The sequence below is a fragment of the Cucurbita moschata genome, unplaced genomic scaffold, assembly GCF_002738365.1.
Source record: "Cucurbita moschata cultivar Rifu unplaced genomic scaffold, Cmos_1.0 Cmo_Scf00018, whole genome shotgun sequence".
NCBI lineage: Eukaryota > Viridiplantae > Streptophyta > Magnoliopsida > Cucurbitales > Cucurbitaceae > Cucurbita > Cucurbita moschata.
The window spans coordinates 3,000,365-3,011,106 of record NW_019268534.1 but is presented as its reverse complement, the minus strand read 5'-3'; the positions used below and the strand labels follow the sequence as shown (position 1 = coordinate 3,011,106).

The window sequence follows — 10,742 nt, the reverse complement described above, 5'->3', positions numbered from 1 at the left end:
TAATAATTCAAAAAAAAATCTGAAATCTTTTAGATTTTAATTTTTGTAAACTTTTTTAAATAGGATAAAAGTTGTTCTCATTCCATCTCTTTTTACTAAAAGTTAACGTCAAAAGGCAAAATATTAATATTAATTATATAAATTTGAATTTTTTTTTTTTTTTAATTTGGTTAAGATGGGAGATCAAAACTTAATAATAATAAAAATAAAGTTGGCTAATTTTGATTTATTTTAATAATTTTTTAATAATGATATCCAAGTGTGCACCACTAATTAATTGTAAAGTGTTATTAATAAAAATAATAATTGAATTAAGGTGGTGGTTTTACAACATTTTTTCCACTAAGAAATTAAAACGTTATTTATTTATTTATTATTGGTTTAAAGTGTACTTGGAAAAAAGAAAAAAAAAAAAAAACAATTATGGGTTTGAGTAGACATCCCATTCAAATGGATATCTTTTTTTAATTAAAAAAAAACAACTCTCTGTACTTTCAAACATGTCATTCTCCTTGTTTTTTTTAATGCGTTTCTTTATAATTGTTCTGATTACGGTTAACCGAACACGACTCTCCACAATGATATAATATTGTTCACTTTGAGCATAAGCTCTCATGGCTTTGTTTTGGGGTTTCCCAAAATGCCTCGTATCAATAGAGTTAGTATTCCTCACTTGTAAACCTATGATCATTCCCTAAATTAGCCAATGTGAGACTTTCATCATCCAACACCTCCCCTCGAACAAAGTGTGCCTCCCCTTAATCGAGGCTCGACTCCTTTGGAGTCTTAGTCATTTTTGACGGCCTTGGAGGAGGCTTCTTTTGGAGTTCTTTGTTCGATATTTGAAGATTTACCAATCTATTGACACAACTAAGTTTAGGGCATCGCTCTGATACCATTGCTTATGCTCAAAGTGAACAATATCATACCATTGTGGAGAGTCGTGTTCGTCTAACATGGTATCAGAGTCATGCCCTAAACTTAGTCAATGTGAGACTTTCATCATCCAAGAGCTACATCTTCCTATGAATAAATAATAGTTTATATAATATCCATTACGTAAAAATCTTAGAGCCATTAGTATAATCTTCAACAGTATGTGATTGATATACAAGATAACCGTGGTTAAGCAAAATCTAAATAGTTTATAATTTTATGGTTGGTTTGGGTTCTTCATTTAATAAGAGTTGTTCGGGTTGAAAAATTGACAACCCAAACAATTAAGTTGAGTCTAAAAAAATATCTCAACCCGACTCAACCAAATTAGTAACATGACCATACCGTCGTGATAAGTGACATCATCCTCTTAAAACTTAACGTTCGTTCGAATTTATTGGAAGATATATTATTGTCGGGTGGGTCCCTTCGAGACGTGACAATGGGGTTTGGCCCCGAAATAATTAATATCTCTATAGTAAATTTGGCAACCACACATTAAAGATTTTGTCTCTTCAAATTCATTTCATCCATTCAAAAGTAGCTTAGGGAATAAAAACACATTTTTTATGTAGGTTAATTAATACAAAATAAAATATTAATTTACATTATTTTTACTCTATAAAAAAACTGAATCACAATTTTATTTTATATTATTATTTTCATTTTTACAATAAACTACTTTAATTGTATAATAAATAAAGTTAATTAATACAAAATAAATTATTAATTTACATTATTTTCAATCCGACACGTAATGGATAAGATCTGACAATGAACCGTTTGAAATGGATAATCTATACCATCCATGACCTTGGAAGAATTAAGAAGCAAATCTTAGCTTCAAAATTATTTTTATCAGTAATAATTTAAAACACAAAATTTTGGACTACATATCAATATAAATATATATATATATATATATATTTGTTGAAATTAGAATAATAATTAGGTGTATCCCTTTTAACTTGATAATTTGACAAACCCGATAATTAAGTTAAATTCTTAGAAAACTGAAAGTCCATCAAATTGTGGGGCTGACATTTTTTAGTTGGATCACACGAGCCAAACCCTAAAATAGCATTACTGTCAGGTCATGTAGTAAACGTATAGTAAAATGGTCATAATTAATAGTTATATAGTTATATTTGGTAAGCCTAAATATAGTAAGCTAAACCATATATATCTGGTCTTCGTAGAAAAAAAAAAAAAGGTACTTTCTGTATTATTCTACCACTTGAAGTCATCAATATAAATTCTTTAGCTTCTCCTTGCATTTTCTCTATCCTGTTATTTGGTGTTCATCTAGATTGAGTGTATGCGTTGTTGTGGATTCTAACCATTACAATCCAATCCTACCTTAAAAAATTAAAAATATTTAATATTTGATATTTAAATTTTATGAGATTTTAGTTATTAATATGACATGTATTTTGATTAAATATTTAAATAAAAAAAAATTAATGTTTGATATTTAAATTTTATGAGATTTTAGTATTTTATGAGATTTTAAGATTAAATATTTAAATAATAATAAAAAAATATTTAAATTTTATGAGATTTTAGTATTTTATGAAATTTTAGCTATTGATATATAACGTGTATTTTGATTAAATATTTAAATAATAAAAAAAAACACGACAATCCAACAACTCAACCCATAAATGGAGGGTTGAATTGGGTTGTGAACTATATTCCAATTTAATTAATTATAAAAATGTTTCATTATATATTTAAAAACAAAAACATTCAAATATTCTCGGGTTGTAGGCCCAATTTAGCCGGACTCTTGGATTAGTGGGTTAAGGGACATGTTAGAATTATCCTAATATCCATTTTTAAAATGCGCCTTAAATATATAATTGCTCATTTTTTAAAAAATTTAAAATTTTTAAAAATAATATAAATTACTTGATTTTTTTTTGTAATAAATTAATTTAATTTTATTCTATCCCACATCTTATTTGAGGGTGGCAAAATATTATAAATTTTAGTCGAAAAATAATTGTTTTATTTTAAAAAATTACAATATAGAGAGAATTCGAAAAAGTTGTTTTAAAATTTTCATTTTTTAATATATAATAAAATCTTTATAAAAAAATTGTAAAAAAAAAAATTAATATATTTCAAAATCAAATTTGTAGTTGGAAGATGAAAGTTTATGTGAATTTATAATCAAAAAATATTTTTTATTTTCGAGAACTTAAGTTCAAAGTTTGAGGCAAACAAATCATGAGAAATGTTCATGGACAATATCATACTACTCAAATTTGGAACGGATCCTTGGTCCCTCCAAATGGATGATGTGCGGCATTAGCTAGAGACTTTCGACATGGCCCGCGCAATGTGGCGACGAGGAAGTTCAGAGGATCAATTGGCGGTCATGTTTGGCGACACATTTCTTCAGGCGATGCTCGTTCAAGCGTTTCGGCGGTCGATTGTTCTAGTTGGTGAAGATCCTTTAGTAGCTAACGACGGTGGGTGGATGAGACGGTGGGTGATTCAAGTTGTTACATATAAACAAACGAAACAGAGAGGGTTTGGTGTCAAATTTATGCTTCAAAAGAAGGATTAAGCCATGGGTTTTAGGTTCATCAACTGGTGGTTAGGGTTTGAAGAATCCTTTTAAGCAACCACCCACCATCTCCGTCTTCTTCTTCTTCTTTCTCTATGTAGCTTTTTCCACACGTGAGAGAAGGCATTGAATGATTGGGATTGACGATGACTTTTAATCCTTATAAAATATTTCAAAGTTGTTGGTGCTGCGCTTCTCGGTTCTTTAATATGTCTTTTAATAATTTATTGCTTTCTTGTCGAGTTGGTGTTGGTGTCGTTGTTCCAATTATGAGAAAGCGAAGAATCTGTGTTCCTTCTTCTTTAGGGCTTTTGTGATTATTGATTCATTATATTTAATGGCGTCTTGTGAATCTCTTGGGATTTGTGTTGGTCTCCATTTTGGGAATTTGGGTCTTTCTCATGCCTCCCACTACGATCGCATCATTGGGGTTCCAGGGTAATCATCAGCATCTTCTTTGTTCTTCATCTTTGATTCTTTTGATTCTTTGATCCAGATTCTTCATACGAACTCTTTCTGAACTAGGTTTTGTTTGATCTCTCTGTGAGTTGATTTGTGTTTTTTGGTAGATTAAGAACTGTTTGTTTCCTGGTTTAAGCACTCAAAGAGACTCCATGTTAGGTGATGACCAGAAAATTGGTTGTTCTTCCCAAGAACAGCCACTCTGTTCTGGGAATTTGATGATGTTCATGAAGAATCAGGACCCTTCTTGCAGAGATTATTCAGAGGTTTTTTCTGGGGTTTCTTCAAACTATATTGAATCTGTGGGAGATAGAAGTAATGGTGAAATAATTTTCATTCCACCAGTAGTGGGAATTTTAGATGATCCAAATTTTCAATGTCAGGGTGTTTCACTTAGCCTTTCCACACACTCACCCTCTGTTGTTTCTATGTCTTCATTTCCTCACCAATATCAAACCCCTGCTATGGCTTCTTCATTCATTAATGCATCTTCTTCGATCTTCGAGAAGAGGCTGAATCCAAAACCTTATAATGGTATGCATATAGCGGCGGGATCTGGGAATTCGACATTGAATTTGGTATACGTCGAAGCTGCACAGCAGGTGCTCGACGAAATGGTTAGCATCCGGGAAGCTTTGAAAGAGCTGAAGTCTAGGAAACTCAAAGGTTCCAGTGGTTTGGGTGTTGATTTCTGTAGAGAAAATGATGGGGGATGTAATGATATGAATGGGGAGATATGTTCCGGTTCGAGGGAGTCGTCAATCGCGAATTCGTTGCGTGATTTATCGCCTACCGAACGACAGAATTTGAAGAGCAAAAACTCAAAGCTTTTGTCCTTGTTGGGTGAGGTAAGGCAACAGCTTCTTGATGTGTTCCAGCTCAATTTGTTTATGTTAGATGCTTTGTTCTAGCTCAAATTGTTCATATGAAAACTTGCTGACATTGTAGAAGTTCCTATTACTCTTCTATCTGCTGTTGAGGATTGTTTTCCAATCCAACTAGTTTCTCAAACGGTTTGATATCTATATCTTTGTCAAACGTTTTGCAGGTGGATCGAAGATACAAGCAATATTACGAACATCTGCAATTGTTGTCGTCATCTTTCGACACGGTAGCAGGCCGGGGGGCTGCAGAGTTCTACACTGCGCTTGCACACCAGACTATTTCGTGTCACTTTCGACGCTTGCAAGATGCAATCAATGCACAGATTGAGGTCACCAGGAGAACATTGGGGGAGCAAGATACTTCCCATTTTGTTCAAGAAGGCATTCCCCGTCTCCGCTTTGTCGACCAGCACCTCAGGCAACAGAGGGCACTTCAACAGCTCGGTGTCACGCCACATAGTTGGAGGCCTCAACGAGGGCTTCCCGAAAGCTCTGTGTCGATTCTTCGCGCTTGGCTGTTCGAACACTTCCTCCATCCGTATGCCCTCTAAACTCCTAGTACACATTCTCAACATCTGGATTAGCCATGTTTACATTTGTTTTTGGCTATTGTCCATAGATATCCCAAGGATTCAGAGAAGCTTAAGCTATCAAGACAAACTGGCCTGACCAGAAACCAAGTAATGTCTTTAATCCTCAACCGAAAACTCGATATTTCGGCCTCTAAACTCAACCATCTGCTTGTGGATCCGAACGGCATATGTGTATATATTCTTATACATCTCGTTTTTGTTTCATTTAGGTTGCGAACTGGTTTATAAACGCACGTGTTCGGCTATGGAAACCAATGGTCGAGGAGATGTACAAAGAAGAATTCGGAGACTCGAACATGGACGACATCAAATCCTCACCAGAAAATGCATCCAAAGCCTCATGGAACAATTCACTATTCTCCGAAGATAGAGGAGGGGACGAGTTACACGAGTTGCACGAGCAAGTCCTCTACCCCTCATGTTCTACCAACGACATGATCAAGTCGACTAACTTCTCGGTCGGAGGAGACGTTTCACTTGCGCTGGAGTTGAAGCATTGTGAAGGTGATGAATTTGGGATGTTTGGGAGTAGTACCAACAGAATGGTTGGTTCAGTGGAGCTTGAGGCACAAGATTTGCCATGTTTGGAACCAGAAAGGCATCATCAATGCAGGCTCACCAGCTCAAATATGTTGCACGATTTTGTAGTTTGAAACTCTGCTCTTGTTCATCACAGAAGATAAAATTTAAATATACAATGTATATAAGGGTATATGGTGCAAATTTATAGTTTAAGAAGTGTAATTTGTTGGAAAATTGGGGATATAATTGCAAATAAGTGTAATTTGTTTGGAGTTTTCCAAACAAATAAGGGGTTGTAATGCAATTCTTGTAATTTTTGAATTCTCACCGATACAATATGTTACATATTAATTACGACTTAGTTTGAATCTCTTGTCTGTAGGTCAAGAGTACAAATGTTTTTTTTACTTACGGGATTTTGCCCTAAACGGGAAATAGAGGAGGGAGTCATGAACATTTTTTTCCCTTTAGTTATATGGGGTCGGGGACAAGATTATATTTTCCGTCCTCGTCCCTGTCTCCATCAAATTCCTTATCCTGTCATCGTCACGCTTAGTATAAATATATTTTCAACAAATATTATATATATATAATACTTTTTAAAGAATAAATTAATTAATTTTGATATTCTATTAATAATATTTAATAAAGATTATATTAAAAAATGAAAAATTTAAAATAACTATTTAAAAAAATAATAATAAACGAAAAATGATATCAGAAACTCATTCCTGCAAATTTCTTAAGGTTGAATCACACCCTAATCCCCACAAAAATAAGGTAGAGAATTTTGCTGTCAGAAGACGGGGATGGTTATAGTGAAGGCTTCTCATTCCCGCCCCGTCCCGTAGACATTCTTAGTCGAGAGTACACGTTCTCGACGGAAGCTCAAGTGGGCAATGGGGACTAATTTAACTTTATAGCAGTAAAATCAATTTTGACCAATAAAGTTATATAAATTTTAATCTTAAGAATTCAATTTTAATCTTTAGTTCTTGAATTTTCTCGGATTTCTTGTTCCCAATTCTCCAGATTGTCGTATTACTTGGTTGAATTTATGGGGTTCTTCCCCCTCCTGCAAGATCTTCGATTGTTCATTCCATCTTCCCGCGCCCTTGTGCGAATTTGTTCACTGAATCGAGGGCTTTGCTGAATTGCGATTAGCTTATGCGTGTTGAATCGTTGAATTCCCACCTTCTCCATCAACCACCTACGATACGAATGATGAAACGTCCGTTTTTAACTCTTACAATGGCGAAGATGAGATGGCCGTTGATGATCTTAGCACTGGTTTCCATTTCCACCGCAATGGTTTTCTTCATGAGGACTACGTTCGATTCTTGTAGCGGCAATGTGAATAGACGATTTGTGGAAGAAAATGGTATCGATTCACAGATTCGCTCCTCCCAGATTGAGAGAAAAGATCCGAATCCGAATCCGAATCCTCTTGATTTCATGAAATCGAAGCTTGTCCTCTTGGTCTCTCATGAGCTCTCCCTTTCTGGTATTATTGAAATCCTATTTTCTTGATAAACCACCTAGCCATTGCCATTGGAAGGAATTTTTTCTAGAAAATTGACCAAGAGCTCTTAGTTTGGCTACAGGTGGGCCTCTACTACTCATGGAGCTTGCATTTTTGTTGAGAGGCGTCGGTACTGAAGTTGTTTGGATCACCAATCAAAAGCCATCGGAGCCCGATGAAGTAGCATACAGTTTGGAGCGCAAGATGTTAGATCGAGGAGTGCAGGTTACCTTAATCTTTTTGAATTATCTGCACTTCGGGAACTCTTTGATTAGTGTAATTCTTCGTATGTGATTAAATTCTTGATGTGTTGGACTGAAAATTATGCTCAATTATATTGTTTTGGCTTCCATTAGATCATAAGTAATGATCCAGTTGTTTATATTCTAGCTACTGAGGTTAAATTAGTAGACTACCTAGCAAATTCTACTTGTTCTTAAGTTGATAGCATATTTTTGTAGCGAATTCTACTTGTTCTTAAGTTGATAGCATATTTTCGTAGCGAATTCTACTTGTTCTTAAGTTGATAGCATATTTTCGTAGCGAATTCTACTTGTTCTTAAGTTGATAGCATATTTTCGTAGCGAATTCTACTTGTTCTTAAGTCGATAGCATATTTTCGTTCTTAAGGTATTATCTGCTAAGGGACAAGAAGCTGTTGAAACTGCTCTAAAAGCTGATTTGGTTGTTCTAAATACCGCTGTTGCTGGGAAATGGTTGGATGCAGTCCTCAAGGAGAATGTTCCTCGTGTTCTTCCCAAGGTTCTGTGGTGGATTCATGAGATGCGAGGGAACTATTTCAAGGTTGAGTATGTGAAGCACCTTCCTTTTGTTGCAGGTGCCATGATTGATTCACATACAACTGCAGAATACTGGAAAAACAGAACACGAGAACGATTAGGGTATGATTTCAGTTACGACATGAATTTTCCTACGTATATAGCCGATTCTTTTACTAAGTATAATCATAAGCTAGCTTGGGGAGGTATAGAGGCATATGCTTTTGTTTAAAAATCGAGTGCAAATTATAATTCAGATCTCGGATGATCTTCTTCTTTTTCCCCTCATGTTGTGCGTTTTGTATTGTTCAAATTTAAATATATTGATCATTTTGCAATGCACCGTGAACACTCTCCTAGATCCTTTGGTCATAATCTGAAGTTTTTATTTATGTTTTCCAGGATAAAAATGCCTGAAACTTATGTCGTGCATCTTGGAAATAGTAAAGACCTTATGGAAGTGGCTGAAAATAATGTGGCCAAGAGGGTTCTTCGAGAGCATATTCGTGAGTCCCTTGGAGTTCGGAATGAAGATATATTGTTTGCAATTATAAACAGTAAGCTCATATTCCTGATCATAAACGTCTTCTATCGATATTGTTTACAATTGAATGTTTTCTGAGTTTAGAACTCCGACTGAGTAAGAAAAGAACCATTGATATCATATTTGAATGAAGTTCAATTCTATGATATTTAAAGATGTGGGAAAAATCATACAAAGTTTTGTTCTCTCTCATTTAAAAATGAATTTTTTCCTCAAGAATAATAGGATTCTCTCCTGTATTTGGGATGCTCTTTGTCGACTAATTTGTCGTGTCTCGGGAACCTTATTTCCTCCAGCTCCAATAATGAAATGGAATGATGCCTCTTTCGGCCCTTTCTATGAAATAATGCAGTTTTGTATTTCGTGAACTAATTTGATTTTTATTTGGCTTAATTTTCAATGAATTGTATTGCGACATGTGATCGATGCGATTCCAGGCGTTTCACGTGGGAAAGGTCAGGATTTATTTCTCCGAGCCTTTCATCAGAGTCTGCAAATGATCCAAGATAAAAAGCTGCAGGTACCTAGGATACATGCAGTGGTAGTTGGCAGTGACATGAGTGCTCAAACAAAGTTTGAAACAGAACTGCGCAACTTTGTAAATGAGAACAAAATTCAGGATCGTGTTCATTTTGTCAACAAAACCCTGTCTGTGACTCCTTATCTAGCTTCCATTGACGTTCTTGTTCAAAACTCTCAGGTACTATGACTGTTTAAAATGCACCCATATGCGTTCGAGAAAGTATGCGAGATTCTTTGTTTATGTTCCTGCTAGTTCCATTTGCTCGTCTTTCCTTGACTAGATGGTTAATCACGGTTTTGCCTATTCGATCATTAGTTCAACGGGTTGTTTCCCTCTTCTATCTTTCTTTCTCCCCATTTTTCTTTTGAAGACCTTCCCTATTGCATAAAATGTTAGCTTTCCTGCAAGAGTTTCTTTTTTTTTTTTTTAGTATTATGAGATTATTTCTAACTTTCTAAACCTTCGCCTATCAATGGAACAAGAAGTCAGGACTACACTATAATTGGGTTCACGAAGTAAATCTCTAGTCATATAGTGTAATCTACGTGTGAGATCCCACGTCGGTTGGAGAGGGGAATGAAACATTCCTTATAAGGGTGTGGAAACCTCTTCTTAGCCGATGTATTTTAAAAACCTCGAGGGTAAACCCGAAAGGAAAAGTCTAAAGAGGACAATATCTGTTAGCGGTGAATTTGGGCTGTTACACTATGATATCTGGATTTTGATTTATATTTTCATATTCTTTTTCCCTTTTCTTCTCGTTTTATGGTAAAACGCATCCGATTTGATATTTCTTAGCCTTCAAAGCTGCAATTTACCGTATGTGTGTAGGGTAGAGGAGAATGCTTTGGAAGGATAACAATTGAAGCAATGGCGTTTCAGCTGCCCGTGCTGGTAAGTTGTCTACCTCGTACATTTCTGAAGCAATGGCGTTTCAAAGAATACTATATACTATCCCCTCTACATATCTGATGAATTCTGGTGCATTGTCCAAAACATAACATGTATGTCAAGGGCACGGCTGCTGGAGGAACAATGGAGATCGTAGTGAACGGGACGACAGGTTTGCTGCATCCTGCAGGCAAAGAAGGCGTAACTCCACTGGCACAGAACATCGTGAAGTTAGCGACGGACGTCGAGAGAAGGCTGACCATCGGAAAGAAAGGATACGAGAGGGTGAGGCAAATGTTTCTGGAACAGCACATGAGCCAAAGAATTGCTGTTGTTTTGAAGGGAGTTCTGCAGAAAGCAAAGAGCCACATTAGCCATTAGCTTTCAGCAGAATAATCATCACCCTGTTGCCCAAAAAAAAAAAAAAAAAAAAAAAAAAAATGGTTACAATAGGGGCAAACTAGTCATTTCGCCCCTATAAGTTGAGGGGTTTGTTTTGGCTGAGTTAAAA

The 10,742-nt window shown here is 35.3% G+C and overlaps 2 protein-coding genes across 3 annotated transcripts; both read left to right on the top strand.

Moving 5' to 3' along the window:
- Positions 1-3,244: 3,244 nt before the first annotated feature.
- Positions 3,245-6,303, top strand: LOC111455875 (BEL1-like homeodomain protein 7). Its single transcript, XM_023097513.1, has 4 exons — positions 3,245-4,821; positions 5,022-5,395; positions 5,477-5,537; positions 5,660-6,303. The coding sequence occupies exons 1-4, from the start codon at positions 4,126-4,128 to the stop codon at positions 6,101-6,103; spliced, it is 1,575 nt and encodes a 524-aa protein (XP_022953281.1). The 5' UTR covers positions 3,245-4,125; the 3' UTR covers positions 6,104-6,303.
- A 641-nt stretch (positions 6,304-6,944) lies between these two features.
- LOC111455876 (lipopolysaccharide core biosynthesis mannosyltransferase LpsB-like) lies at positions 6,945-10,650 on the top strand. Of its 2 annotated transcripts, none has more exons than XM_023097515.1 (7): positions 6,945-7,476; positions 7,577-7,719; positions 8,125-8,396; positions 8,676-8,830; positions 9,255-9,517; positions 10,172-10,234; positions 10,355-10,650. In XM_023097515.1, the coding sequence occupies exons 1-7, from the start codon at positions 7,140-7,142 to the stop codon at positions 10,610-10,612; spliced, it is 1,491 nt and encodes a 496-aa protein (XP_022953283.1). In that variant the 5' UTR covers positions 6,945-7,139; the 3' UTR covers positions 10,613-10,650. The 2 variants fall into 2 exon arrangements, with proteins under 2 accessions (XP_022953283.1, XP_022953284.1); XM_023097516.1 differs by having other exon boundaries at positions 7,379-7,476; positions 7,566-7,719.
- The last annotated feature ends 92 nt before the right edge of the window (positions 10,651-10,742 follow it).

What these genes read in the sequence shown, in the direction of transcription:
- LOC111455875 (XM_023097513.1), top strand. Translation starts at nt 4,126, where the DNA reads ATGTTAGGTGATGACCAGAAAATTGGTTGTTCTTCCCAAGAACAGCCA. An exon ending in TTTTGTCCTTGTTGGGTGAG is followed by an intron (nt 4,822 to 5,021) that starts GTAAGGCAACAG and finishes AACGTTTTGCAG; the next exon opens with GTGGATCGAAGATACAAGCA. An exon ending in CTGGCCTGACCAGAAACCAA is followed by an intron (nt 5,538 to 5,659) that starts GTAATGTCTTTA and finishes TGTTTCATTTAG; the next exon opens with GTTGCGAACTGGTTTATAAA.
- LOC111455876 (XM_023097515.1), top strand. Translation starts at nt 7,140, where the DNA reads ATGCGTGTTGAATCGTTGAATTCCCACCTTCTCCATCAACCACCTACG. An exon ending in TCATGAGCTCTCCCTTTCTG is followed by an intron (nt 7,477 to 7,576) that starts GTATTATTGAAA and finishes GTTTGGCTACAG; the next exon opens with GTGGGCCTCTACTACTCATG. An exon ending in TGTTAGATCGAGGAGTGCAG is followed by an intron (nt 7,720 to 8,124) that starts GTTACCTTAATC and finishes TTCGTTCTTAAG; the next exon opens with GTATTATCTGCTAAGGGACA.